At 42.6% G+C, this 25,255-nt stretch overlaps 1 protein-coding gene across 2 annotated transcripts; it reads left to right on the top strand.

Annotated features, from left to right (window-relative positions):
* Positions 1-19,298: 19,298 nt before the first annotated feature.
* On the top strand, positions 19,299-24,459 carry LOC105053832 (NADH dehydrogenase [ubiquinone] 1 beta subcomplex subunit 10-B). Of its 2 annotated transcripts, XR_012135520.1 has the most exons (4): positions 19,299-19,684; positions 19,782-19,824; positions 20,118-20,223; positions 24,226-24,459. XR_012135520.1 is itself a non-coding variant. In XM_010935137.4 (3 exons), exons 1-2 carry the CDS (start codon positions 19,399-19,401, stop codon positions 19,802-19,804), a joined length of 309 nt encoding a protein of 102 aa, XP_010933439.1. In that variant the 5' UTR covers positions 19,301-19,398; the 3' UTR covers positions 19,805-19,824; positions 24,226-24,459. The 2 variants fall into 2 exon arrangements, 1 of the variants encoding a protein (XP_010933439.1); XM_010935137.4 differs by lacking the exon at positions 20,118-20,223 and having other exon boundaries at positions 19,301-19,684.
* The last annotated feature ends 796 nt before the right edge of the window (positions 24,460-25,255 follow it).

Here is a 25,255-nt window from a genome sequence, read left to right as displayed (position 1 = left end):
TACGGCAGGCGACTCCCGCCTGAAACGTCAGCGACCTCAGAACATTCGAGCCTCTCCCAGAACAACGATGTGAAGAGCCATTCTGCTCCATCAAGCATCCCAGTCGAGCTTCAACTGACGGATCCGAACTCTCTGACAAGCCACGACAAGAGCCGCCACCCTGCTCCACTCTCTGCAACAGATTTCACGTAGCTCCACCACTCTCTGACAAGCCACGACAAGAGCCGCCACCCTGCTCCACTCTCTGCAACGGATTCCACGCAGCTCCACCACTCTCTGGCAAGTCACAACAACAGACACCACTCCATCCTCCGTAACAAGCTCCACGTGGCCCTGAACGACCCTTGACACCACTACTCTCTGTAACAAACTCCACACGGCCCTGAACGGTCCACTACCAGATGGTTACAGACGTTACTGTCGATCAGTTGCGCCCTCCATCTATAAATAAGGATCCCCAGATATGTTCTTCTCTAAGCTCTAAACTCTATCTCGAAACTCTGCAAAACTTTTCGCTCGAGCACTCCATTTCTGTTGAAGTATAGTACTGACTTGAGCGTCGGAGGGTCTTGCCGGAGCACCCCCAACTCCGGTTTAGACTTTCTTTGCAGGTCCCGGTGGCGGCCGCGGTCATCCCAGCTCTAGCTTCTCCGACTTCGACGGAATTCTGCACCAACAGAATTGGCGCTAGAGGAAGGGTTGTGTCTTCGCGTTACCCTTGTTCTTAAAGGAGTGCTCAACGGGACTGATTTCGATCATCTTCTCGGACATCCTCTTCTCCTCTCTCTACTAGATCTTCACCCGATGCCTCCCGCAAGGCATCCACCAGGCGATCCACGGCCAGATCTCAAGCTCCGATCTCACCCCCAATTTTTCAGGCCCCTCCCCCTCCTCCGACAACAGTGGTCGGCAGATCCATCCGACGCCGACCTAAAGATAGGGAGAATCGACTGAGAACCCTACCACAACCGACACCGTCGAGGAGGGAAGAACAATCTGGAAATCGGCCTCCAATTGGGATCGTCTGCACCATCTCTGGAGAGCCCCGAAAGGGAGCGGCCAGCAGATCGACCGGACCGTCCAAGCGGCAAAGAACTGAAGGACCCATAACCTTTACTGAAGAAGACGCCCGAGAGATCCAGTTCCCCCATAATGATGCGATTGTAGTTTCTTTAAATATTGCTGATTATGATGTACGCCGCATTCTTGTTGATAGTGGAAGCTCGGCTGATATTTTGTTTTACGATGCCTTCTCAAAAATGTCCATCCCTGACGGTCGTTTGGGGCCGATTAGCTCTCCTTTAGTAAGGTTTACCGATGATGCTATCCCGATGGAGGGAGTAATAATTTTGACTGTAGTTGCAGGTCGATATCCAAGATAATCCAGGGCTCTGATGGATTTTCTGATGGTGAAGGCGCCGTCAGCCTACAATGCAATCCTCGACCGACCTGGCCTCAACGCCCTCCGGGCTGTGGTATCAACCTACCATCTGAAATTGAAATTTTTCACTAACCAGGGGGTCGGAGAAGTCAAGGGAGATCAAGCTCTGGCAAGGCACTACTACAATATAGCCCTGCAAAGAAGTGGTCAGCCTGGCCCCTGTCCGATTGATAGATTGGACACCTGCGACGACCTGACAGAAGAACGGGCCGGGCCAATGGAAGATCTTGTCTCAATTCCTTTGAATGATGGGAACGAGGAACACATGGTGAAGATCGGCTCCAACTTGGGGAAAGAGGTGCGGACGCAGCTTATCAATTTTCTACAAAAGAATGCGGACGTTTTTGCTTGGATTCTGGCGGACATGCCGGAGATCGATGCTGAAGTTATGCAGCACCGTCTGGCCGTCGATCCCAAACACCGGCTGATGAAGGAAAAAGTTCGAAGTCATAACCCGGAGAGACAGGTGGCAATAGCCGAGGAGGTTGATAAACTCCTAAAGGTCGGGTTCATCAGAGAGGTCAACTATCCGAGCTAGATTTCCAATGTGGTCTTGGTTAAGAAGGTGAACGGCAAATGGAGGATGTGTATAAACTTTAAAAAACTGAATAAAATCTGTCCGAAGGACAGTTACCCTCTGCCCAGAATCGACCAACTAGTGATGCAACCTCGGGCCACGAGCTTCTCACCTTCATGGATGCGTTCTCCGACTACAATCAGATCAGGATAGTGCTAGAGGATGAAGAAAAAACCATTTTTATAACTAACCGTGGTCTTTATTGTTACAGGGTCATGCCTTTCGGCCTCAAAAATGCAGGGGCGACATATCAGCGGCTAGTGAATAAGATCTTCAAAGAGCAGATCGGCTGCAACATGGAGGTCTACGTGGATGACATGCTCGTAAAAAGTAGATCCTCGGTGAACCACGTCGCCGATCTTGAGGAGATCTTCAGCACCCTTCGAAAATACAAGATGAAGCTGAACCCAGCCAAATACGCTTTTGGAGTAACCTCAAGAAAATTCCTGAGCTTCATGGTATCAGGGCGCGAGATCGAGGCAAACCCGAAAAAGATTCGCGCCATCCAGGAGATGACCGTCCCGAGGTCGATAAAGGAGGTTCAGCACCTCACCGGAAAAGTAGCGGCTCTAAATCACTTCATCTCGAGATCGGCCGAGCGATGCTTACCTTTCTTTCAGACCCTCAAGCAGCCCAGAAACTTCTGTTGGACCGTTGGATGTCAGCAGGAATTTGAAGAGCTAAAGAACTACCTCAGCTCATCACCATTATTGGCAAAGCCTGAGTCTGGAGAGGAATTGTTCCTATATCTGATGGTTTCTCCTGTGGCCCTCGCTGCAGTTCTGATTAAGGAAGAAGCAAAAATTCAACGGTCGATCTACTACATAAGCCGAGTATTGAGAGACGCCGAAATCAGGTATACTAAGTTAAAGAAACTAACTTATGCCTTATTGATTGCAGCTCGAAGGCTCCGACCTTACTTTCAAGGACACACCATAACGCTGCTCACCGACCAGCCGATCAAGACGGTTCTGCATCGAGCGGATGCCTCCGGAAGAATCGCGAAATGGGCAGTCGAGCTCACGGAGTTCGACATCAACTATCGACCTCGGTCAGCGATCAAAATCCAGATATTAGCAGACTTCGTGGTGCAATGCACTATCCCGGAGGAGGCCGAACTTGGACAAGATGAAGCCGATAATCCAGGGCTCCGACCGAACTCCCCCGAAGAAAGAGCCGATCTCCCTGATGGTTCTTGGGCCCTCTACGTGGATGGTTCCTCCAATATGTTAGGCGCAGGTGCGGGCTTGATCTTGATCAATACAGATGGAATTGTCGTGGAGTATGCACTGCACTTCGAGTTTTTCGCAACAAATAACGGAGCAGAATATGAAGCTCTGATTGCAGGACTAAAGATCACCAAAGAATTAGAAGTAAATCGGCTTCAAGCCTACAGTGATTCTCAATTAGTAGTAGGACAGGTCAGTGAAAATTATGAGGCTCGGGAGGACAGTATGGCTAGATATCTCGAGAGGGTAAAGGAGATCATCCCTACCTTCGGCAGCTTCGACATCAGGCAGATCTCGAGATCGAAAAATGCCAGAGCCAACCTTCTCTCCAAGTTGGTACACTGGCTCCGACCGAACTGCCTAAGGAAGTATTCTTCGAGGTTCTGAAGCATCCAAGCACGGAAGAATTGCGGTCTATGATGGAGATCAGCTATGAACCCAGTTGGATCGACCCACTAGTTGCGTACCTCAAGGATGGGGTTCTTCCTCCTGATGCAAAAGTGGCTCGAAAGCTTAAGAACCAGGCCTCCCGATATATCCTCTACGAAGACAAGCTATACAAGAGGTCGTACTCCTTGCCCCTCTTGAAATGTCTCTGGCCTTCCACAAATGAAACTATAAATGTAACTGTCACTGTAATTATCGGTACCATCAGCAAACGCTAATCATAATATGGGTTTGAACGAAGCTGATTCATTGATGCAGGACCTAGTACCCCCAAAATTTGTATGCAAGATGAGCCTATAGGAGTGCCAATCAACCGAGCCACCAGGAAGCCAACTTCGCCTTGAGGGAGGTACATGAGGGAGTCTGTGGAAATCACCTGGGGGCCAGGTCCTTATCCCATAAGCTACTCCGACAAGATTATTACTGACCTACCATGTACCATGACTCCATCGAATATGTCCGAAGATGTGACCGGTGTCAGAGATATGCCAATGTACAAAGGCAACCTGCCTTCGAACTTACACCATTGAGTGCCCCATGGCCGTTCGCGCAATGGGAGATGGATATCCTCGGACCTTTTTCCATGGCATCGGGGCAGCGAAAGTTTCTCCTAGTGGCAATAGACTATTTCACCATGTGGGTCGAAGCTGAACCTTTGGTAAAAATCACGGAAGCTAAAGTGCATGACTTCGTCTGGAAGTCGATTGTCTGTAGGTTTGGCTTACCCAGAACCCTCATTACTGATAATGGGCGATAATTTGCTGGAGCAAAGTTTGTCAAATTTTGTGAGGACCTAAACATCTCCCACAACTTCACTTCGGTGGCCCATCCTCAAGCAAACGGCGAGGCCGAGGTGACTAACCGGACTCTGTTACAAGGCATCAAAGCGAGACTTGAAAAGGCAAAAGAAACTTGGGCTGACGAGCTCTATCATGTGTTATAAGCATACCGGACTACTCAGAGATTGTCCACGGGGGAGACCCCCTTTGCCTTAGCTTTCAGAACAGAAGCCGTGATCCCAATAGAACTCAAGCTTCCGTCAACACGAGTCGTGACGTTCGACGAACAGCGCAACCCACAGGATCTCAAGGCCAACCTCGACTTGTTAGAAAAAAGTGAGAGGCGGCTCAAGTTCGGATGGTGACTTACAAACAGAAAGTAACCCGCTACCACAACTCTCAGGTCAAAAGCAAGGTCTTCCGGGCGGGAGACCTGGTGCTACGGCGAGCCGCTGCCTCACAACCTCAGAATCAAAAAAAATTTGCCCCGAGCTAAGAAGGCCTGTACGAAGTCAAAGAGGTAGTCCGGCCTGGAACATACTATTTAAAAGAGTTCGGAGGAGCAGAGCTTCCACGACCATGGAACTCGAAAAATCTACAGATGTATTACCAATAGCTACGCCTTAAATAAAAGTTTCATACTTGCATATCTTTCTTTTAGCATGAGTTTATAACGACAGGAAATAGCTCTCCCACGCAATTGAAATTAAGCATGTTAGGAACAGGAGGAGAACCTCGTCCTAACACGAGCAAAGTCGAAGGCCCGATTTTCTAAAGATCGGATGGAGGGAGAGGCCCTTACAACGGCCCTTATGTGCCCCCACAGCCTTGTTAAGAACAGGAGGAGAACTTCATCCTAACACGAGCAAAGTCGAAGGCCCGATTTTCTAAAGATCGGATGGGGGGAGAGGCCCTTACAACGGCCCTTATGTGCCCCCACAGCCTTGTTAGGAACAGGAGGAGAACCTCATCCTAACACGAGCAAAATCGAAGGCCCAATTTGTTAAAGATCGGATGGAGGGAGAGGCCCTTACAACGGCCCTTATGTGCCCCCACAGCCTTGTTAGGAACAGAAGGAGAACCTCATCCTAACATGAGCAAAGTCGAAGGTCCGATTTCTTAAAGACCAGATGGAGGAGAGGCCCTTACAACGGCCCTTATGTGCCCCCACGGCCTTGTTAGGAACAGGAGGAGAACCTCGTCCTAACACAAGCTGAAATCGACTGTCGGGAATAAGGGGAGGACCTCATCCCGACGCAAGCAAAGACTCGGTTGATCGATAAGGAGGAAAGCTTCCCCAATGACTCCTCTACACTCTCACGACCGCGTCAAGAGCAGAGGGAAGACCCTCACTCGAATGCGAAAGAAAAAGGAGAGGATAAAAAAGAGAAAAGCCGACGAACTACTTCTGCAACAAGTAAAAACGAACTACATCAAAGACATAAGAAACTTCGTCTCAGTCGCAAAGAGGGAACCTGACATAGACCAAGGATAAATCGACCTCCTCAAAGCAACGAGAAGTTCGGACCCCCAAGCTCGAGCATCGGGAGAAAGTGCCAAACTCAAACAGCCTCGAAAGAGCCTACGGTCATAAATCGAAGGACAAATCGACACTGCAACGATCGAAAACCTCCAAACAGCATCGACATCGAACATGACGAAAGGCAAAAGGAGTTCGGTAAATAATCGATTAAAAAAGAATGGACGAGGTAATAAATAATTTTATTTTCATTTCATTGGTGAAGTATACATTACAAAGCCTTGAAGGCCAAAAAAAAAGAGAAGAAGAGAAGGAGACGAGGTAACGAAAAATTCTTTTCATTTCATTGGCGAAGTGCATGTTACAAAGTCTTAAAAAAAAAATAAACAAAATGAATAGCTCTAAAGGAGCTCGGCTTCATCAGACTTCAAACTCTCAGTTCCGACCATTGTCGAGAATTACTTCAGGTACCTGGCTTCTTCTTCCAGTCCCCCTTTTCGGATCAGCAATTACTCCAGCATTATCTTCGAAGTACATGTAGACGCCATCTCTTCCGTGCCATGGCCTCCGCTGCTTTCGAATCAGCAATTACTCCAGCATTATCTTCGAAGTACATGTAGATGCCATCTTTTTCGTGTCATGGCTTTCGCTGCCTCACGATGACGGCGAGCATGACCTTCTTTCTGAGGTCAGGTTCCCCCTCACAGTGACGGCGGGCATGACCTTTTTCCTGAGGTCAGGTTTTTCCTCGCGATGACGCGCACCAGGAAGCCCTCGCGGTCAAGGATGTGCTATAAGCGCGGGCTCTGGGCCATCAAGGCAAAATGCAGTCGGACCTGTCTCTTCTACCCTCGCCTTCTTCGCCAACACGAAAGTTGCAGTGTCTTCCCGTTCGTGGGCTTTTAGACTCTGGGCTAACATCTGAGCTGTGACCGCGCCCATTTACGCGATGAAAGAAGACCAGCACGGTCTATGAATGGGGGCACGGAAGCAAGGAAAGTTTTGAGGCTAACCCAAGCTGGTCTAAGGGAGGCGGGGGTACAGAGATGGAGACGACTCAACGGATGCTTGAGGCCAGGAAGGAAAGATCGAAAAAAACTCATGTACAAAGTGAGATCCCCGAAGGGGGGGAGGCAGGTTTAAATAGGCGATGGGGGTCGGTGCAATAAGTGACCATCTAGCAATGGTACCCGACGATCGGATAGGTCGAATAGTCGCAATCGCAACATTCAAAACCTACGTGAATATGGTTACCGTATAATTCATCCCTTTTGACCCCTGTGTTTAGGACGATTCAGGGTTAAACTGTCAACCCTGATGAGATCATCCGAATCGTGCTCAACTCAATTAGTCCTGTGACTCCTCACTAAGACTACCCTGACCAAGGTTTTGCTAAATTGAAACACGACTATATACAGCTCCTAAATTGGAGTGGTCAATCCCATCTTGACACACGCACCGACAAGTCAAGTACTTGACTACACCCAGTAACCTTCCGTCAATGAATTAGAAATTCAGGTAGTCCAGTGCCTAAGTGCAGTGAGTTGCTTGCAAGTCACCCTGGCGGTCTCAGGTCGGAGGGACATTTATACCCATATCCCATCGGAGCAAATCTTGACAGCAGAAATAGCTCCGGAGTCGGTCACATTCAGTGCAGATGTACCATTACATCTCACCTATATGCCATATCAATGTCTCCACACTCCTTGGTTATGAGGACAACCAACCCATATGGCACACAACGACCTATGCTCGATAAATATTATCATCCTTGGTAACAACGTATCATTTGGTCGCGAACAGATTTAAGGACTAAGCGACAAATCTTCCTTTGTCGAGTCTAAATAGTCCTAAGGACTTCACCACAACACAGGAGTTCATTAGAAGATGAAACATTAGTGATGAAAAAATGTCAAAATAATTTTTATTTATTTATAATTCATGTACTAATACAAAAGGAGCACAACCGTCAACAGGCTGACGATTGGCTTTGGGACACTATTCCCAACAATCTTCCACTTGGCCTAAAGCCAATCGATGTAGTATCTAATACCCATCTTCGACTTGTAGTCGTTGAACTCTTTCACCGCAATGGCTTTAGTGAATGGGTCAGCCAGGTTCTCCTTCCCATCGATCTTCTGATGGTCGACGTCACCTCAATCCACGATCTTCCGGATGAGATGGTAGCGGTGCAAAATATGCTTCGTCCATTGGTGTGCCTTCAGTTCCTTCGCCTGAGCAATGGCTCCAGAGCTGTCACAGTAGAGCAAAACTGGACCAACAAGGGAGGGTGCTACTCCGAGCTCGGTAATGAATTTTCTCAGCACACCGCTTCTTTGGTAGCATCTAATGCAGCAATATACTCTGCCTCGCATACTGAATCAGCCACAGTGTGCTGCTTGAAACTCTTCCAGCAGACAGCCCCACCATTAAGGGTAAAAATAAATCCTGACACACTCTTGGTGTCATCGCGATTAGATTGAAAACTAGAGTCTGTAAACCCTATAAGTCTCAAGTCCGATTCACCATATACAAGTCACTGGTCCTTAGTATTTCTTAAATACTTCAGGATGGTTTTAATAACCTTCCAGTGATTCTCCCCTGGATCAGATTGGTATCTACTCACTACCCCTAGTGAGTATGCCACATCTGATCCTGTACATGTCATGGCATACATGATAGATCCCACTGCTGAAGCATATGGAATCCTACCCATACGCTCTCTCTCTTGAGGTGTTGTCGGACAATCCCTTTTCGAGAGAGAAATTTCATGGCCTATCGGTAGATAGTCTTTCTTGGAATTCTCCATGCTAAACCTTTTCAGTATAGTATCAATATACGTGGACTGGGATAAGCCAAGCAACCTTTTGAATCTATCCCTATAGATCCTCATCCCTAGGATGTAGGAAGCTTCTCCCAGATCTTTCATGGAGAACTGTGACGACAGCCAAATCTTTATTCCTTGTAATACAGGGACATCATTTCCGATTAAGAGAATGTCATCCACATACAATACAAGAAATACTACTACTGGACCATTAGCCCACTTATAAATGCAGGGCTCTTCTCCGTTCTTAACGAAGCCATACGTTTTGATCGTCCTATCAAAACGTATGTTCCAACTCCGAGATGCCTACTTAAGTCCATAAATGGACCTTTGTAGCTTGCATACCTTAGACTCATCTGTGGATGTGAACCCTTCAGGTTGTATCATATACACCTCTTCGTCCAGCTCTTTGTTTAGGAAAGCTGTCTTCACATCCATCTGTCAGATTTCATAGTCTAGATGGACAGCTATCGCAAGCGTAATCCAAATGGATTTGAGTATTGCCACAGGAGAAAATGTCTCGTCATAGTCTATACCATAACGTTGACGATATCCCTTGGCAACTAGACGGGCTTTATAGGTCTCCACCTTTCCGTCTGCGCCTCTCATCCTCTTGAAGACCCACTTACATCCTATGGGTTTCACTCCTTCGGGTGAGTCAACCAATGTCCACACATCGTTGACCTTCATGGACTCCATTTCGGATTTCATAGCCTCTAGCCATTTCTCAGAGTCAGGTCTCTGCATTGCATCCATGTAGGTGATCGGATCCTCATCATTTTCATCAAGTTCGACAGGATCACCATCCCGGACCAAAAAACCATAGTATCTGTCCGGTTGATGTGGTACTCTACCAGACCGCCTTAAGGGTGCATAATCAATGGGCTCCAGATCTGATCTAATCAAATCCGGTTCAGATTCAGTAATATGTGCCGAATTTTTCACCTGTCGAACTTCGTCAAGTTCGACCTTAGAGGCAATAGATCCTTCACTAAGGAATTTCTTTTCTAAAAAGATTGCCTTAAGGCTGACAAACACCTTTTGCTCATCAGCAAGGTAGAAATAATACCCTTTGGTCTCTTTTGGGTACCCTATAAAATTACACTTGTTAGATCTAGGTCCAAGCTTGTCTGTAATTAAACGTTTAACATAAGCCGGATACCCCCAAATCCAAGGTGCGAGAGTACTGGCTTACGTCCTATCTATATCTCATATGGTGTTTTGGCTACAGACTTACTCGAAACTCTATTTAGAAGGTAACAAGTCGATTCGAGCGCATATCCTCAGAGGGAGATCGACAGACTAGCAAATCCCATCATGGATCGAACCATGTCCAATGAGGTCCGATTCCTCCTTTCAGACACACCATTATGCTGTGGTATTCCAGGAGGAGTCCACTGAGAGAGAATCCCATTCTCCCCTAGATACGTCAGAAACTCATTGGAAAGGTATTCACCTCCTCGATCAGATCGAAGAATTTTAATACACTTTCCAGTTTGTTTTTCTACCTCATTTCGAAATAGTTTAGACATTTCAAATGACTCTGACTTATGCTTCATTAAGTAGACATACCCATACCTTGATAAGTCGTCTGTGAAGGTTATGAAGTAGAAATATCCACCTCTTGCATTTGAGCTCATAGGTCTACATACATCAGAATGTACCAGATCCAAGAGTTCACTGGCTCGCTCACCTTTTCTAGTAAAAGGTGACTTGGTCATCTTTCCAAGAAGACAAGACTCACAGGTTGGAAGTGATTCACAATCACCAAGTTCAAGAATTTCTTCTTGAGCCAACCTGTTTATCCTGTTCTTATTGATATGACCTAGCCTACAGTGCCAAAGGTAGACTTCTGACACATTATCTATTCTAGGACGTTTACCGAAATTTTGAACCACATTAACAGGCTGTGATAGTAAGTAAATTCCATTATTTAATTGTCCAACAAATATTGTAACACCATTCAAAATGATATTGTAAATATTTTATTTTATTAAAAAATCATAACCGTACATGGCCAAAAGGCCTACAAAAATAATATTTAATAAAAAATTTGGACAATAGTGACATTCACTCAGAATTACATTACGAGAATTGATTACAAGACTCATGATTCCTAAAGCTAGAACTGGAACTTTGCTTCCATCTCCAACGTTCAGAAACCTCTCGCCTTCATCAAATCTCCTACTGACCTGCAGACCCTGCATCGAATTACAAATATGATAAGGACTTCCGGTATCCAATACCCAGGCAGTAGTATCACAAATGGAAAAGTTACAAGGAGTTATCATATAATTACCTTGCTTCTTCTTCGGCCTGTTCGGGTCCAGGGAGGCAATGTATTGAGGACAGTTCCTCTTCCAATGCCCCTGCTTCTTGCAAAAGAAGCACTCCGCCTGGCTCTGGTCGGGCTTGCGCTTCTTGGTCTGACCCTGTGCAACCGTCCCAGCATGAGGCTGCACCTTCTTGTTCTTCTTCTTCTTGTTCTTCTTCCCCTTCCCAAAGGATCGACGATGAGAAGAAGACCCTCTCACTACATTCACCGACTCTTTATGGAGCTGGTGATCCTTCTCAAAGTTCTGCAGCAACCCCAACAACCCGTGGTAGTTTACTGCAGGCTTTGTCATTCGAAAATGAGTAAGAAATGGGAGGAAGGACTTGGGCAAGGAATTAAGGATCGCATCCTTACCGAGCTGCTCGTGCAGAGAAAAACCCAATTTGCTCAGGCGCTCAATCATCTCGATCATGTACAGTACATGATCAGTGACTGAGGCCCCATCCTTCATCCGAGCATTGAAAATGGCACAACTAGTTTTGTGCCTTTCGACGTCGTCAGGCATGCCAAAGGAGTCATTCAATATTTGAAGCATCTCCTGTGGCTGGGTGTTCTCAAACCTGCGGCTGAACTCGTCATTCATTGCTGCCAGCATAATACATCGGACGGTGGTGCGGTCATTGAGTCACTTCTGGTAAGTATCTCGGATCGTCTTACTAGCGTTCGGAGCTGGCTCCTCAGGTGCTGGATCCGTTACTACATAAAGGATCCGCTCATGCTCAAGGACGATTTTCAATTTTTGATACCAGCTATCAAAATTAGGTCCCATGAGCTTGTCATTATCTAATAATGACCGGAGTGACAGGGTAGTGGCCATAGCTGTATAAAGGAAAACCAGACCTCTATTAGTACATAAATTAATACTAAAGACTTGGACTTTAGTCTAAAATTTTTTCCAATATTTTTACGAACTGGTAGCCTCAACCTCCAATTCGAGGAATTACTTTAATTCCTTAATGGGTACTAGAATCCACACAGACTACACACGAGCCCAACTTTGGTTGGTCAACCCATGTGCATCTATGGGTAGGTTCTTAACCAGTTGTTTCTCTAAACAACTTCTAGTAATTGATTTTGTCCCAGAACCTAATCAGTAGGCTTTGACCTCCACTGAAAAGATCTGGTTAGGTCCAACCATTAACATGACTTAATTTGGTGAATCAGACCAATAAATGATCAGGTCCGACTTTGGCTGGCCAACCTAACCACCATTAGAAAGACTCAACCAAATTATCATATTATGAATGATAATTCCATTAGCCAATGAGCACCAGGCCTTTGGGCCTCCAATGATCATTGAACTAATGGACTCATTATCACTCACTTAATGCGAGGCATTGACTTAGTTATCATTATAACTTAATCATTTTAGGGACCTAATAATTTTTGAGGATTTTATTAAAGGATAGTAGAGAAGAAATCATCCAGCCAATTTCAATCCTCCCACTGACTTCACTAAGTCAGATTAAAAAAAGATTTAATTAAAGCTGACATTAGGAGCACCTAAATCAGTCACACTGATTTACCTAATGACATAGGTGAGCTCTAATCACCAAGTGATCTAATCAAAATCTAACTTACCAGATTGGCCAGATAAGTGAGATCAGTGGTGGAGATTTGCCATTAACTCGTCAATGATCGAATCAATGCGAGTAGCTCCCGCTTAAGAACCACTGGTCAAAACTGTCGAACTTACCTTAGACATCAACCGGTCCATTAGTTTTAATTTTGATCAACTTAGTAAATAGGGCTCCACTGCGTAGCCATGAATTAAGTCCATCTTGGTCTAGTTAAAGACATGGACCCATTCAACTACAACTATTGAAGTTGAGTCTAGAGTATCCTTGACCTAATCTAATTCAACTTTTGATTAGATTTGACCAATTACTCCATTTAGTCTATTTTTTAAGCTAACCTTAGGTCTAACCCAATTATGGACCTAATTCATCTAACCCATTGACCCACAAGTTTATGCAATTGTCTTAGGTCTTAATTCACAATTCTAGACCTACTAGACAATACTTAATTCTTTTAATTAAGTACTTGGGCTGATGGGTCAGGGTTTGGCATTTCGAAAATAATTTTTAAATTTTGAAAGATTTTATTTTCTGTTCACCAAATGTGTTGACTCATTTCACAAATGGGTCAGCACATTTCATAAACAGCAATCCTATTACTCATTTCATAACAGAAAATAACTCAAAATAAATCATGAATTTTTTTTAGATCTAATCTAACACATTCATGATAAATTTTATAATTAAGTCCTTTCGCTGCTTCATCGGCATGGGATATAATTGCATCGGCACCCCTACTGCCATAGGAGACCCCATCGAATGGGATGAGAGGGCCTTTAAACCCTACTTTTCTCCTATGACCGGACGGCCATGGCAACCAACCCAATTAGATTACTTGCTACTTGGATCAAGTATATCTAAATATACCAATTTCAAAATTTAAATTTTAAATTTCAAATTTCAAATTTCAAATTTTAAATTTTAAATTTGAGATTTTAACCAAATTTTAAATTTTGAATTTTTAATCTTTGAATTTTAAATTTTTGAATTTTGAATTTCAAATTTTAAATTTCGAATTTCAAATTTGAAATTTAAAATTTTAAATAAATTTCAAATTTCAAAATTCAAAATTCAAATTTTAAAATTTAAATTTCAAATTTTAAATTTGAAACTTCTAACAAATTTTAAATTTTAAATTTTAAATTTTGAATTTCAAATTTCAAATTTTAAATTTCAAATTTAAACTTATAGATTACACCTTAATCTACGCATGCATATGTATATCATATTCTAGAACCATGCTTTGATACCATTTGAAGCGAGAAATCAGTGCAGGGGCAAAATGATAATTTTAAAACTTTTTCAAAATTACTATTTTATAGTAGAATTATTAATTAATCTCATTAATTAATACTAATTAACCCTACACTAGGATCTAAATATGATACAACAGCATGCATTTAAATTTGAAATTCAAATTTGAAACAGTAAATTTTTTACTGTACTGTGTTCAGAACACATCACCTTTTATGGGTAGTCGATCACCGCAATCTGATCACCGTCGGAGGGCTCTGATCATCACGTCGCAGCCATACTAGTGTCTGACCTCTGCGGATCATCCACACGAAGCTCCCGTCTGATCGGCTCTTCACGAATGCTAGTTCATGATTTCACCCTTTTGATGGCTGATGTTGATCGAACTCCTTCGATCGATGTGTGTCGACTCTTCGGATGCTCCGGATCATCTGTACGATTGGTTGAGAGGCTGATGGATCTCTTCCTGAAATTTGGTGGACTCACGACACTCGTGGTACACCAATCTCACTTCCCGAATCCTAGATAGAAACCCTAGGGTACACACCAAAAACCCTGCGCCCACTTCTCTCTCCTTTTTCTCTCCTCTCGGTAAATTTTGAACACTTCAAAATTTTTTTAGAACCTCCCCACGCCCCTTATCTCTTCTTTCTTTATTTTTCTCACGCCCCCTCCCTTTCTCATTTTATAAAATATCGCAAGAGATGTTGAAAGCGTGTGAGTGGATAAGAAGAGGTGATTGCTCACTTGAATTCAAATCAAATTTGAATTCAAGTGCCAACCAATCTTATCCTCATCCATTTGTGCGAGAAAGAAGAGATGGCGTGGCCTTTTTTTTTTTATGTGTGGAGACTTTCACAAGAAATCATTTCTCGTGTGGAACATGGAGGGCATAAAAGAGGATAAGCTGGCGCATGGTTATTTGGTTATCCATTCAAATTCAAAACCCCTTTGAATTTGGATGGGTAACAAATCAAGTTAATCCAAATAATTGGCGCACAGAAACATGGGCGTGAGAGAGCTTTGCATGAGAGAAAATTTACGAGAAAATTTCTTCTCATGAATTCAAATGGGCGCAAGGAAGTTGGGTGGCGCAGGAAATTTAAAACAATGTGGTTTGATTCAAATTGAGCCAACCTAATTAAAATAGGTTAAGCACAATTAGACCAGATTAAACCCAACACAATTAGGCTTAATTAGGCTCAATAAAATCTTAATCAAATCAGGAATTAACTAAACCTAACCCCTGATCAAATCAGGGACTAAGCCACCTTAGCGATTAGATCAACACTTAACCTAATCGGGTCAATCCAAACTGAATCCAATTCAATTGGACTTGATCTAAAAATAATTACTCAATCAAATTGAGTTAATTAGCGATCAAATCACTAATTAAACCTCTCATAAATATTGAGTCCAAATCCGATGGGCAATTAGGCATCAGAGACCATCGATATAAAACCCTGATCAAAGAGTTCAAATTTCAAATTCAAAATTTGAAATTCAAAATTTTGACCCCGGTACCCAAAATGTGTGGAACTCATGATCAGAGAATCTTAATTCTCAATCATAGAGTCTCAGACACATAAGACTCATAATCAGCCATCAGATCAGAAAGGAACCTTTAATGTGTGTGACCTCGCAGGTTCGAACCTAAGCCGGTAGCACAGGAACCAATTCATGTACTAATCGAAGTGACCATCTAGCAATGGTACCCGACGACCGGATAGGTCGAATAGTCGCAATCGCAACATTCAAAACCTACGTGAATATGGTTATCGTATAATTCATCCCTTTTGACCCCTGTGTTTAGGATGATTCAGGGTTAAACTGTCAACCCTGATGAGATCATCCGAATCATGCTCAACTCAATTAGTCCTGTGACTCCTCACTAGGACTACCCTGGTCAAGGTTTTGCTAAATTGAAACACGACTGTACACAGCTCCTAAACTAGAGTGGTCAATCCCATCTTGACACACGCACCGACAAGTCAAGTACTTGACTACACCCAGCAGCCTTCCGTCACTGAATTAAAAATTCAGGTAGTCCAGTGCCTAAGTGCAGTGAGTTGCTTGCAAGTCACCGTGACGGTCTCAGGTCGGAGGAACATTTATACCCATATCCCATCGGAGCAAATCTTGACAGCAGAAATAGCTCCGGAGTCGGTCACGTTCAGTGCAGATGTACCATTACATCTCACCTGTATGCCATACCAGTATTTCCACACTTCTTGGTTATGAGGACAACCAACCTATACGGCACACAATGACCTATGCTCGATAAACGTTGTCGTCCTTGGTAACAACGTATCATTTGGTCGCGAACAGGTTTAAGGACTAAGCGACAAATCCTCCTTTGTCGAGTCTAAATAGTCCTAAGGACTTTACCATAACACAGGAGTTCATTAGAAGATGAAATATTTGTGATGAAAAAATACTAAAATAACTTTTATTTATTTATAATTCATGTACTAATACAAAAGGAGCACAACCGTCAACAGGCTGACGATTGGCTTTGGGATACTATTCTCAACAATTTCTACGGTAACCAGACTCCATCCGAGTTTCTACGGCAGTCGACCGCCCCTCGGATCCTAATCGAGCTCCCATGAGAGCCAAACTTCTACTACGAGCGGTCTACTCCGAGCTCCTACCGCAAGCTGGCTATCCCAGACGTCTACTGTAAGCAAATTTCATTCAAGCCTCTACTATAAACAAATTTCTTCCGAACTTTCATTACAGGTAGACTTCAGCCGAGCTACTCCGTAGCTAGTGGATTCTGGACGAACTACTACGATGAGACACCACTTCGAGCTTCCACGACAACTAGTTCTCGCCCGAGCTCCTACAATGGATGGTCCCCTCTCGACCTCTCGCGAGAACAGGATCCCGTCTGAACTTCTCCAGCGGATGGATTCCGAATGAGCTTCTATAACGGACGAGCTCCAGCAGCTGGATCCCTGCGATAGCCGATCGTCTTCGATGTCTGCCGAGCCTCTCCAGCGCTATCCGAAGTCCATCGCCGATCGACCCCCTACCAGGCTCCCCATAAAATCGGACTTCTCCGACGGATGATCTTCAGATGAGCTTCCACATCAGATAAATCCCAGACGGACTTCCTCGGACTCCGCCAACAGAAAATCTCCATCCGAGCTCCTACGGCAGGCGACTCTCGCCTGAAACGTCAGCGACCTCGGAACATCCGAGCCTCTCCCAGAATGACGATGTGAAGAGCCATTCTGCTCCATCAGGTATCCCAGTCGAGCTTCAACCGACGGATCCGAACTCTCTGACAAGCCACGACAAGAGCCGCCACCCTGCTTCACTCTCTGCAATGGATTCCACGCAGCTCCACTACTCTCTGACAAGCCACGACAAGAGCCGCCACCCTGCTCCACTTTCTGCAACGGATTCCACGCAGCTCCACCACTCTCTGGCAAGTCACGACAACAGACACCACTCCACCCCCCGCAACAAGCTCTACGTGGCCCTGAACGACCCCTGACACCACTACTCTCCATAACAAACTCCACGCGGCCCTGAACGGTCCACTACCAGACGGTTACAGACGTCGCTGTCGATCAGTTGCGCCCTCCATCTATAAATAAGGACCTCCAGATATATTCTTCTCTAAGCTCTAAATTCTATCTCGAAACTCTGCAAAAATTTTCGTTCGAGCACTCCATTTCTATTGAAACAGAGTACTGACTTGAGCGTCGGAGGGTCTTGTCGGAGCACTCCCAACTCCGGTTTAGATTTTTTTTGTAGGTCCCGGCAGCGGCCGCGGTCATCCCAGCTCCAGCTTCTCCGACTTCGATGAAATTCTGCACCAATAGTTATGATCTGTAATTATGAAGCTATTTACAATAGCTACGAGAATGCTTACAACGGAGAACAATTAAACAACTACAAAAGCCCATTGGGAAGCCGAAAGAGGAGATGACAATCGAAGCTAAAGCATTAGAGCCACTAGACTATCTGGGCTAGCCACCGCCGAAAAACCCAAGTCTATAGTTCTAGATACTATCCTGCAGTGGAAGCATGGTGGACTTTGATAGTTCCCTACCATACCAAAAAGGTTGCTATTCATGAGGAGCCTATTCTCCAAGCTAGGGGGAGTTGATGCACGCTATAAATGTTCAACCCTATAGCTTGGCAATCCTGGCTCCAATTATAGTAGGTTGTATATTCTAGGACTCTCAAGCTTTAAGATGAAGAGTTGATAATACCTTTGCAGTTGAATGAGCCAAACTCTGAATCGGCAATAATAAGTCCATCGTCAATACAAATTTGATGATTTGATATTCACCATTGAAAGATAGTGGTCACAAGTTCATATTGAGAATCAAGAGGGTCCAATTGATGATGCCCAATCATCATCATGAGTGACCTTTTAGAAGGCTAGCCAATGAAGCAACCCAATCTAAGATGGATTTCATCGTGTCCGACAGCATGGCACCAATCTAGAAGGCTAAACCATAAAGAAACATATGATTTGTTTTACACCATTTAAATTGCTCATTTTTTATGTCCACATGATGTAAATGTAGGAGATAATCAAAATTTTTGATATATATTAAATAATAAATTTTAATAATCAATAGAAATTTTCAATACCAATCTAACGAAGAACATTGCATAAGCAATGTCTATGCATAGAGACTCCTTTTATCAAAAAATCATCCACATAATGATTGAAGAATTCTATATAAACTAAGCTACTTTAAACAATAAATTTTAATAATAATCAAGTAAAAAATTTTGTTATTATTATTGATATTTATATGTTGAACGAAGTACTCTGCATAGCAGCTATTGTATAAAAATTTTTATAATTAATATCAGCGTCATTGGTGCCACCCTGTGTAATATGTAGGATATAATTTTTTTAATTATTTTTGAAGTTTACGTAGATATGAATAATATGTTGGGCCGTCCACTATACGGTCCTATCCGGTACAAAAAAAAACCACCCATCAGGTCCGAGTGCTATCCATCAGGCTCATGGACCTGACAGACCACAGGTCAAGCCGGACATGGCCCGTCAGACCCCGGGCTTAAAGTCGTGTCAAGCCGAGTTTTGAGATAGACGAGCAGTTTTTAGTACGATCTGTTTAGACTGTGGCCCAATGGGTCTGGGTCGGACCACGTCAGACATGCAGTGCTCATATGTAAATTTTTGGCAAGCAGAGAATTTTATATAAATTTATATTAAATAATAAATAGTAATGATGACGTGCACATCAATACGGTATCTCTAATATTAATATTTATGGACAGAAAATTTTATGCTTGATGAACCTTGATGTTTGGATATAAATAAAATAGTGGGTTGTATAAAAAAAATGATTGGGAGAGACCGAGTGCCGATTTATCAAGGGGGAGAGAAGAGAGGAGAGAGAGAACTTACATTGGGAGGGCTGAAGCTGAAGGATAGAGAGGGGAGGAGGAGATGGTGCGGAAGGCAAAGGTAGAGTTTGATGAGAGGCCGCCGGACGACTTCGATCCAAGCAACCCGTACGGGGATCCGGTGGCGATGCTGGAATACAGGGAGCACCTGGTGAGGGAGAAGTGGATCCAAATCGAGACGGCCAAGATCATCCGCGACCGCCTCCGCTGGTGCTACCGCATCGAGGGCGTCAACCACCTTCAGAAGTGCCGCCACCTCGTCGAGCAGTATCTCGACGCCACTCGCGGCGTCGGCTGGGGCAAAGACGCCCGCCCCCCTGAGCTCCACGGTGCCCCCTTATCCCCTTTTTCCTTTCTCTTCTTCTTCGATCCTTTCTTTTATTTTCTTTTGTTTCCCTTATCAATTGAACTTCACGTGTTCTATAGGTCCCAAGAAGGAGGCTGATTAGTTCTGATTGTGGGCCTTGAGGTGAGCGACTGTCCTTCTCATGGATATTGATCCTATTTCTTCTTTCGTGGATTTTTTTTTATTTGTTTTCTATTTTTATCACTTATCTACTGGTTTTGTTTCGACAAATTTTGTTTAGGGTTTTTTTTTCCATTATAAAAACTCAATTTTGGGCGTCTAAAATTTATGTCGTCGGTGCTATTAAGTAGACATTATCGATACCCTAAACCCCGTCTCTCTCTTATTTTTCTTCATGTGACAAATTCTTGAAGTGTCAATTGATTTTTTTTTTTTTGATAAAACTTCCATTTTAGCTCCTCTCTGGACATACAAGGGGCTGTTAGTTTCTTTTGCTTTTAAGTGGAATAATTCTCCATCATCACATGCCATCGTCCCATGACCCTGTTATCATCTTGCATGGTAAGCACTCTTATATCGTTATTATTCTTACCACTAAATTTATTCTCTTGAGATCTCAACTTAATAGGCTAATCTCAGTCAGACTATGATTTCTAATTTCTATCTTTTTCTGCCAACAACTCACTTATGAACTGTTTGCCGAGGCACAAGATAAGTTCAGTAAAATAAAATGGTGATGATGGCAATAGGTCTGTATGATTCGTATAAACATAAACATCAGCACTCCTCATTAGCGCTGAATATGAGCAGCTTCTAATGTGAAATTTAGTCAGTTTCGTAACATGAGGTTCTTACAACTTAAGTTCAAAAGCACGTAATTCCCTAGAGTCCTGTCAAAAGTAATTTCCATCAAGCTGTACATGGTCAATTAGTCAATATTAATTCCTGGTCCATGCATACTGTGTAAGCGGCCTAAGTGGCCCATGGTGAATGCACATCTGATTGTGGATGGATTCTTATGACTTGCCATTTCTTTCTGTTGTAAAGTGCTGTTCATATCAAGCAAAGTAGCAAAGTAGTTCTATCACAACGGAGACTTCTAATCCCATTAAATTAAATCATAGGAAATGGATGTCATATATGCATATATGATAGGATTTTTGACATACTTGAACTTATATCTCAATGAAGCATCACATCCTATGATACCTGGACCCTTCAATGTAACCTGAACTACCTGCACCCATCACTTAAATACCGATATCAGTATGACACTGACATGGCTCTGTGAGGGAAAAATTATTAGATATTGGAAGGTTCCTATACTTAGACACGAACGAGCACCTACCACATGAACCTGAGTCTGTATAACATAGGTCACATCACATTTGTCATACATCAAATTTGTGCATCTAGCTTGGGACCCTTTTTTATGTTTTGCATGAACCCTACTTGGATGTGACCATGTTAGTTGACCAAATTTTATGAATCTGTGTAATATCATATATAAACGTGTTAAATATTATTTTACAATGGTTTAACCAATTAGTCTCCTATGCCAATGTGCTTGCATTTGGTTTTCCAAAAGTTTTGATACTGAGTAAATTCTCTTAATAATTTCTTTCATGAACATTAAATTCGTGACCACCTTTAGTGAAACTGAAATTATCAGCTCTTTCAGACCTGTCTGTTCTTTTGTTAGTTCCACTTCATTTTGCCTTTTCCATTGGCTATTCTCTTACACCTTGTTCTGTTTTAAACATCTCCCAAGAAGAAGCCACCAGAAGGTATGATTTTATATAACTGCCATCATAATGTTATAGTGGGCGATTATATTGGTTTTTTACACCTCTTTTATTTTCTGAGCTCATATAATGGTTATAATAGTTTCTATGATATTTACATTATGACCATTATAATGGATTATGTAGCATTTGTAATGGTTGTTATGTGACATTGTCATTGTTTCATGAATTTGAGATTAGTTTATCATAGTAATATTCTTACTTTATACAAGATTGATTTAACACAAAGCAGTTTATATTAATAATGCCATCAGTTTACTGTTACATGTGGAAGCTGATGAAGTTCTTTTTAACTAACTAACATCATTGTCTAAGCATTGTAATGGTCCAAAATTTTTCATGCCATGGCTTTTATGTAGCTAAAACAGAATTATTAGAATCATGAGAGAAGGGTTTGGGTCCTTTGTCAACTCTAGAACATGTGGTTCATAAAGGCCATGTTTGATGTGTTGACATCTATCTCTTTCAACCAACTCTTTGAGGATGGGAATCTTGATCTCAATTATTCTGAAAGGGATTTCACAGATATGATTTTTATTCTCTAAGAGTATGTTCTTTGGTCCACTCACCATATGATTGTCACTTTTAATTGTCCTGCAAATATCAGAAGGGGGAAAACTATATTTCGTTGTTGATTGTGAAATAACTTAGAACTTCATCACATTGCTTCCTTTCAACTTACACATTATACAAATGTTTTGCCATTCATACATTGAAAAATCACAAATATAAATATTTCCATCAGCCCAAGGAACAAATATCATCGAGTACCATCAGAGGTAACTTTTGTGAAAACATGGTGCACAAAGAATTACGTTGAGACATCAGACATGCATCAGCGCTTAGTTAGCCAGTGATTTGTAGTTGTTTCTGATAAGACAAGTTTTCTTATTATTATGGGCCATTACTTAAAATTGGTATCATTTTTCATATTCTTCCATGTCAGCTGGAGGCCTCATAAGTGTGGTCCATGCAGATGGCAATGTTGATTGATCAAACACTAATTAGGTTAAATGCTAGATTTGAACTATTTGGGAGAGCTTTGGTGGATTCTGATCAGGTTTAGTGCTTGATTTAAACTATGTGGAAAGCTTTAATGGATATAATTAGTTAAAGTGCTGGATTTGAACAATTTGGAATGGTTTGGTGGATGATTCCGGTTTTGTGCTTGATTTAAACTATTTGGAAAGCTTTAGTGGATATAATCAGCTAAAGTGCTGGATTTGAACAATTTGGAATGGTTTGGTGGATGATGCCCTAAAGTTAGTTGAGTGAAAATGTTGGTCTGGAAGCATTTATGTAGGAGTACAAGAGTGCAGTTGATGGTCCATGGTGATGACAAATCAAGCAACAACTTAGGACTAGAAAAGTGTGCTGTTTGTTATGGTGCTTGCTTGTTCTTCTGGTTATCTTCCTACTCAGAATTGTGTGTGTCTTTTGTGTCTTGGAGTGCTTGTAGAGTTGAAGATATTATATACCTAAGGCAGAATAGTTTTTACAATTTATTGGGCAATCCATCCACATGCAGCAATTTGGTTTCATGTCTTACCCCACTTTCTTTTATGTGGAAGGCTAAACAGATTAGAGCTTACAAAAGATCGTGCAAACAATGCTGTACAACTCCCTCTTAGAACACTGATTTATTCAAATGTGGATAGAGTTTGCAGATCTTAGCATTATTTTGTTCTACAAGGTTATGTCGTACATAAGGAAGAACCTGCTTGTTCGGTTTGTTATTAACCAGACATGAAGGTGGCATGTTAGCATTGTGCATCATCTTTTCCATATCTAATGTAGTCAATTCCTGGACTTCAATTTGACATGGAATTACGGGTTTGAGGTATATGAGATTCTCTGTGAGGATCCCTTTTGCTTGGGCTGGAGGTATTAGACTAACAAATGAGAAGGATGTCTCCCATAGAATTGAAGCAAGATGGTTGAAGTGAGAAATGCACCGTTAAAGTGCTTTATCATCAAGACTTTACATATTATGTGATATTGATAAGACCAGCTTTATTTTATCAGGATTTGAATGATTGAAGATGAGGAGGGCACATAAGCAGGAGCTTGCTAGAGGTAAAGATGTTGAGGCAGATGATAAACTTGGTGAAGGTTGGGAGTGTCACTGCTATGGATAAAGATTACTATTTTTAGGTTGCTTGTACGTTTTTAACATAGGCTTAGAGGTCTTTTGAGAAGGGTGGTTTCTTATATATGCCGGAACTTTGGGAAAAGTGGGTGTCCAGTGAAAACTTGATGGTAGTTGCAAAACAGCAAGAGTCATGGTTCATGCCAATGGAGGACTTAGCTGTGGATGTAGCAGTATCATTGATACTGAATGGATGGGTAAGGCTTGTGTATGCATACACACCATGTGGACACCTGACCATTATAATAAACATTGTATCTGACAGGTACCAATAGCCACTGCATAGATCTTGTACTTAGGTCTAAATGCCTTGACTGTCGAAGTTGCCCCATCCATGTAAGTGTACTCTCTTTGATGTATTTGTCTGTTACCAATGTATCTTAATACAATTTCTCATGATTGACTTTTTGCCTGTATCAGAACTCGTTGATTCCACTGCAGTAATTGTTATATTTTATTATCAGTTTTAATCAGAAAAATTTCTAACCTAGTATTTACTGTTGAAATGATAAGGGATATTAAGTGATCACTTGCCTCAAAATCACACACAAAGCAAGCTTGCATTGGCACATAAATGAGAAGATAATTCTTGTGGGTTTGTACTTGCAGGTGATGAGGTCTCTGGCTAAATTGAAAATGACATGGCTAAGTTTCCATTGCCTACTCATTGTTAGCTGGTTTGCTTTTATTCAAATTATCCGCCTGTGAGTCCCTCTGCGGATGTTGCTTCTTGATTTTTCAATAATGAATGTTATGGAGAATATAAAGTGTTCTCTTATGTACCTTTGTTCCCTGATGTTTAAAAATCAGCTGTTCTAATATGAAGGTTGCTTACTTGCTTTATACCTGTAACTCCATCTATGCTGGTATGTTTTAAGCTATTGGCCAGGTTCCTATTGCTTTGATGATGCCAGTCCCACTGTCATAGGAGTGAGAGCAGCAATTGATCGACCGAATCAGATGAATCAGGGGAATGGCATCCATCACCCAAGTTTGTGGAAGTGACACAGCTGATGCACAAAATATCAGGTGGATCTAATGACAACTGAATCCTGTACAAACAAACGGAATCCTTGTCAATTCATGGATTTTGGTTCCTTCTTTAGGGCCAAACACTGGCACCTCTATCTTGTGTTTTTTTTTTTTTTTTTTGATAGAGAAAAGGAGGCTAATCAAAACCTTACAGAGGATGTTCCTTAAGCATCAGCTGCCAGCAACGGCGGCACCTCTTATCTTTATCCATATGGGTTCCAGAAGAAAATTGCCGCAGGTGCCACTGCATAGCCTGCTCGGTTACACGTCTGACCTGGTGCTGATGTCGTGTCGTATCCCGTGAACGGCCAAGTCCAATTAAATTGCACCAGTCTCCGGTCATTTTCCCCTCAAAAAAATTGCGCCCCAGTCCTGCCACATTGGATGGGTAAATGAGCAGGCGAGGCGGTGACCACAGACATTACGTGGCTCCAATTTGGTGCATACAGAAGACCAGAATAACGTGGACGAGATTAACTAATTGAGTGCACGTCCAATTAACTCTTTATCTTAGTCATCGCGATCTTTGTTGGGGGTACTATTGTTTTATTATTCTTTTGTCCGAATATCTGATCTTTCAGTGGATTCAATTACTTAGGGGTCATCG

This window comes from Elaeis guineensis, chromosome 11 (genome assembly GCF_000442705.2).
Source record: "Elaeis guineensis isolate ETL-2024a chromosome 11, EG11, whole genome shotgun sequence".
Taxonomy (NCBI): Eukaryota; Viridiplantae; Streptophyta; class Magnoliopsida; order Arecales; family Arecaceae; genus Elaeis; species Elaeis guineensis.
This window is presented reverse-complemented; position numbering and strand designations above follow the sequence as displayed.

What these genes read in the sequence shown, in the direction of transcription:
- LOC105053832 (XM_010935137.4), top strand. Translation starts at nt 19,399, where the DNA reads ATGGTGCGGAAGGCAAAGGTAGAGTTTGATGAGAGGCCGCCGGACGAC. An exon ending in CCGCCCCCCTGAGCTCCACG is followed by an intron (nt 19,685 to 19,781) that starts GTGCCCCCTTAT and finishes CGTGTTCTATAG; the next exon opens with GTCCCAAGAAGGAGGCTGAT.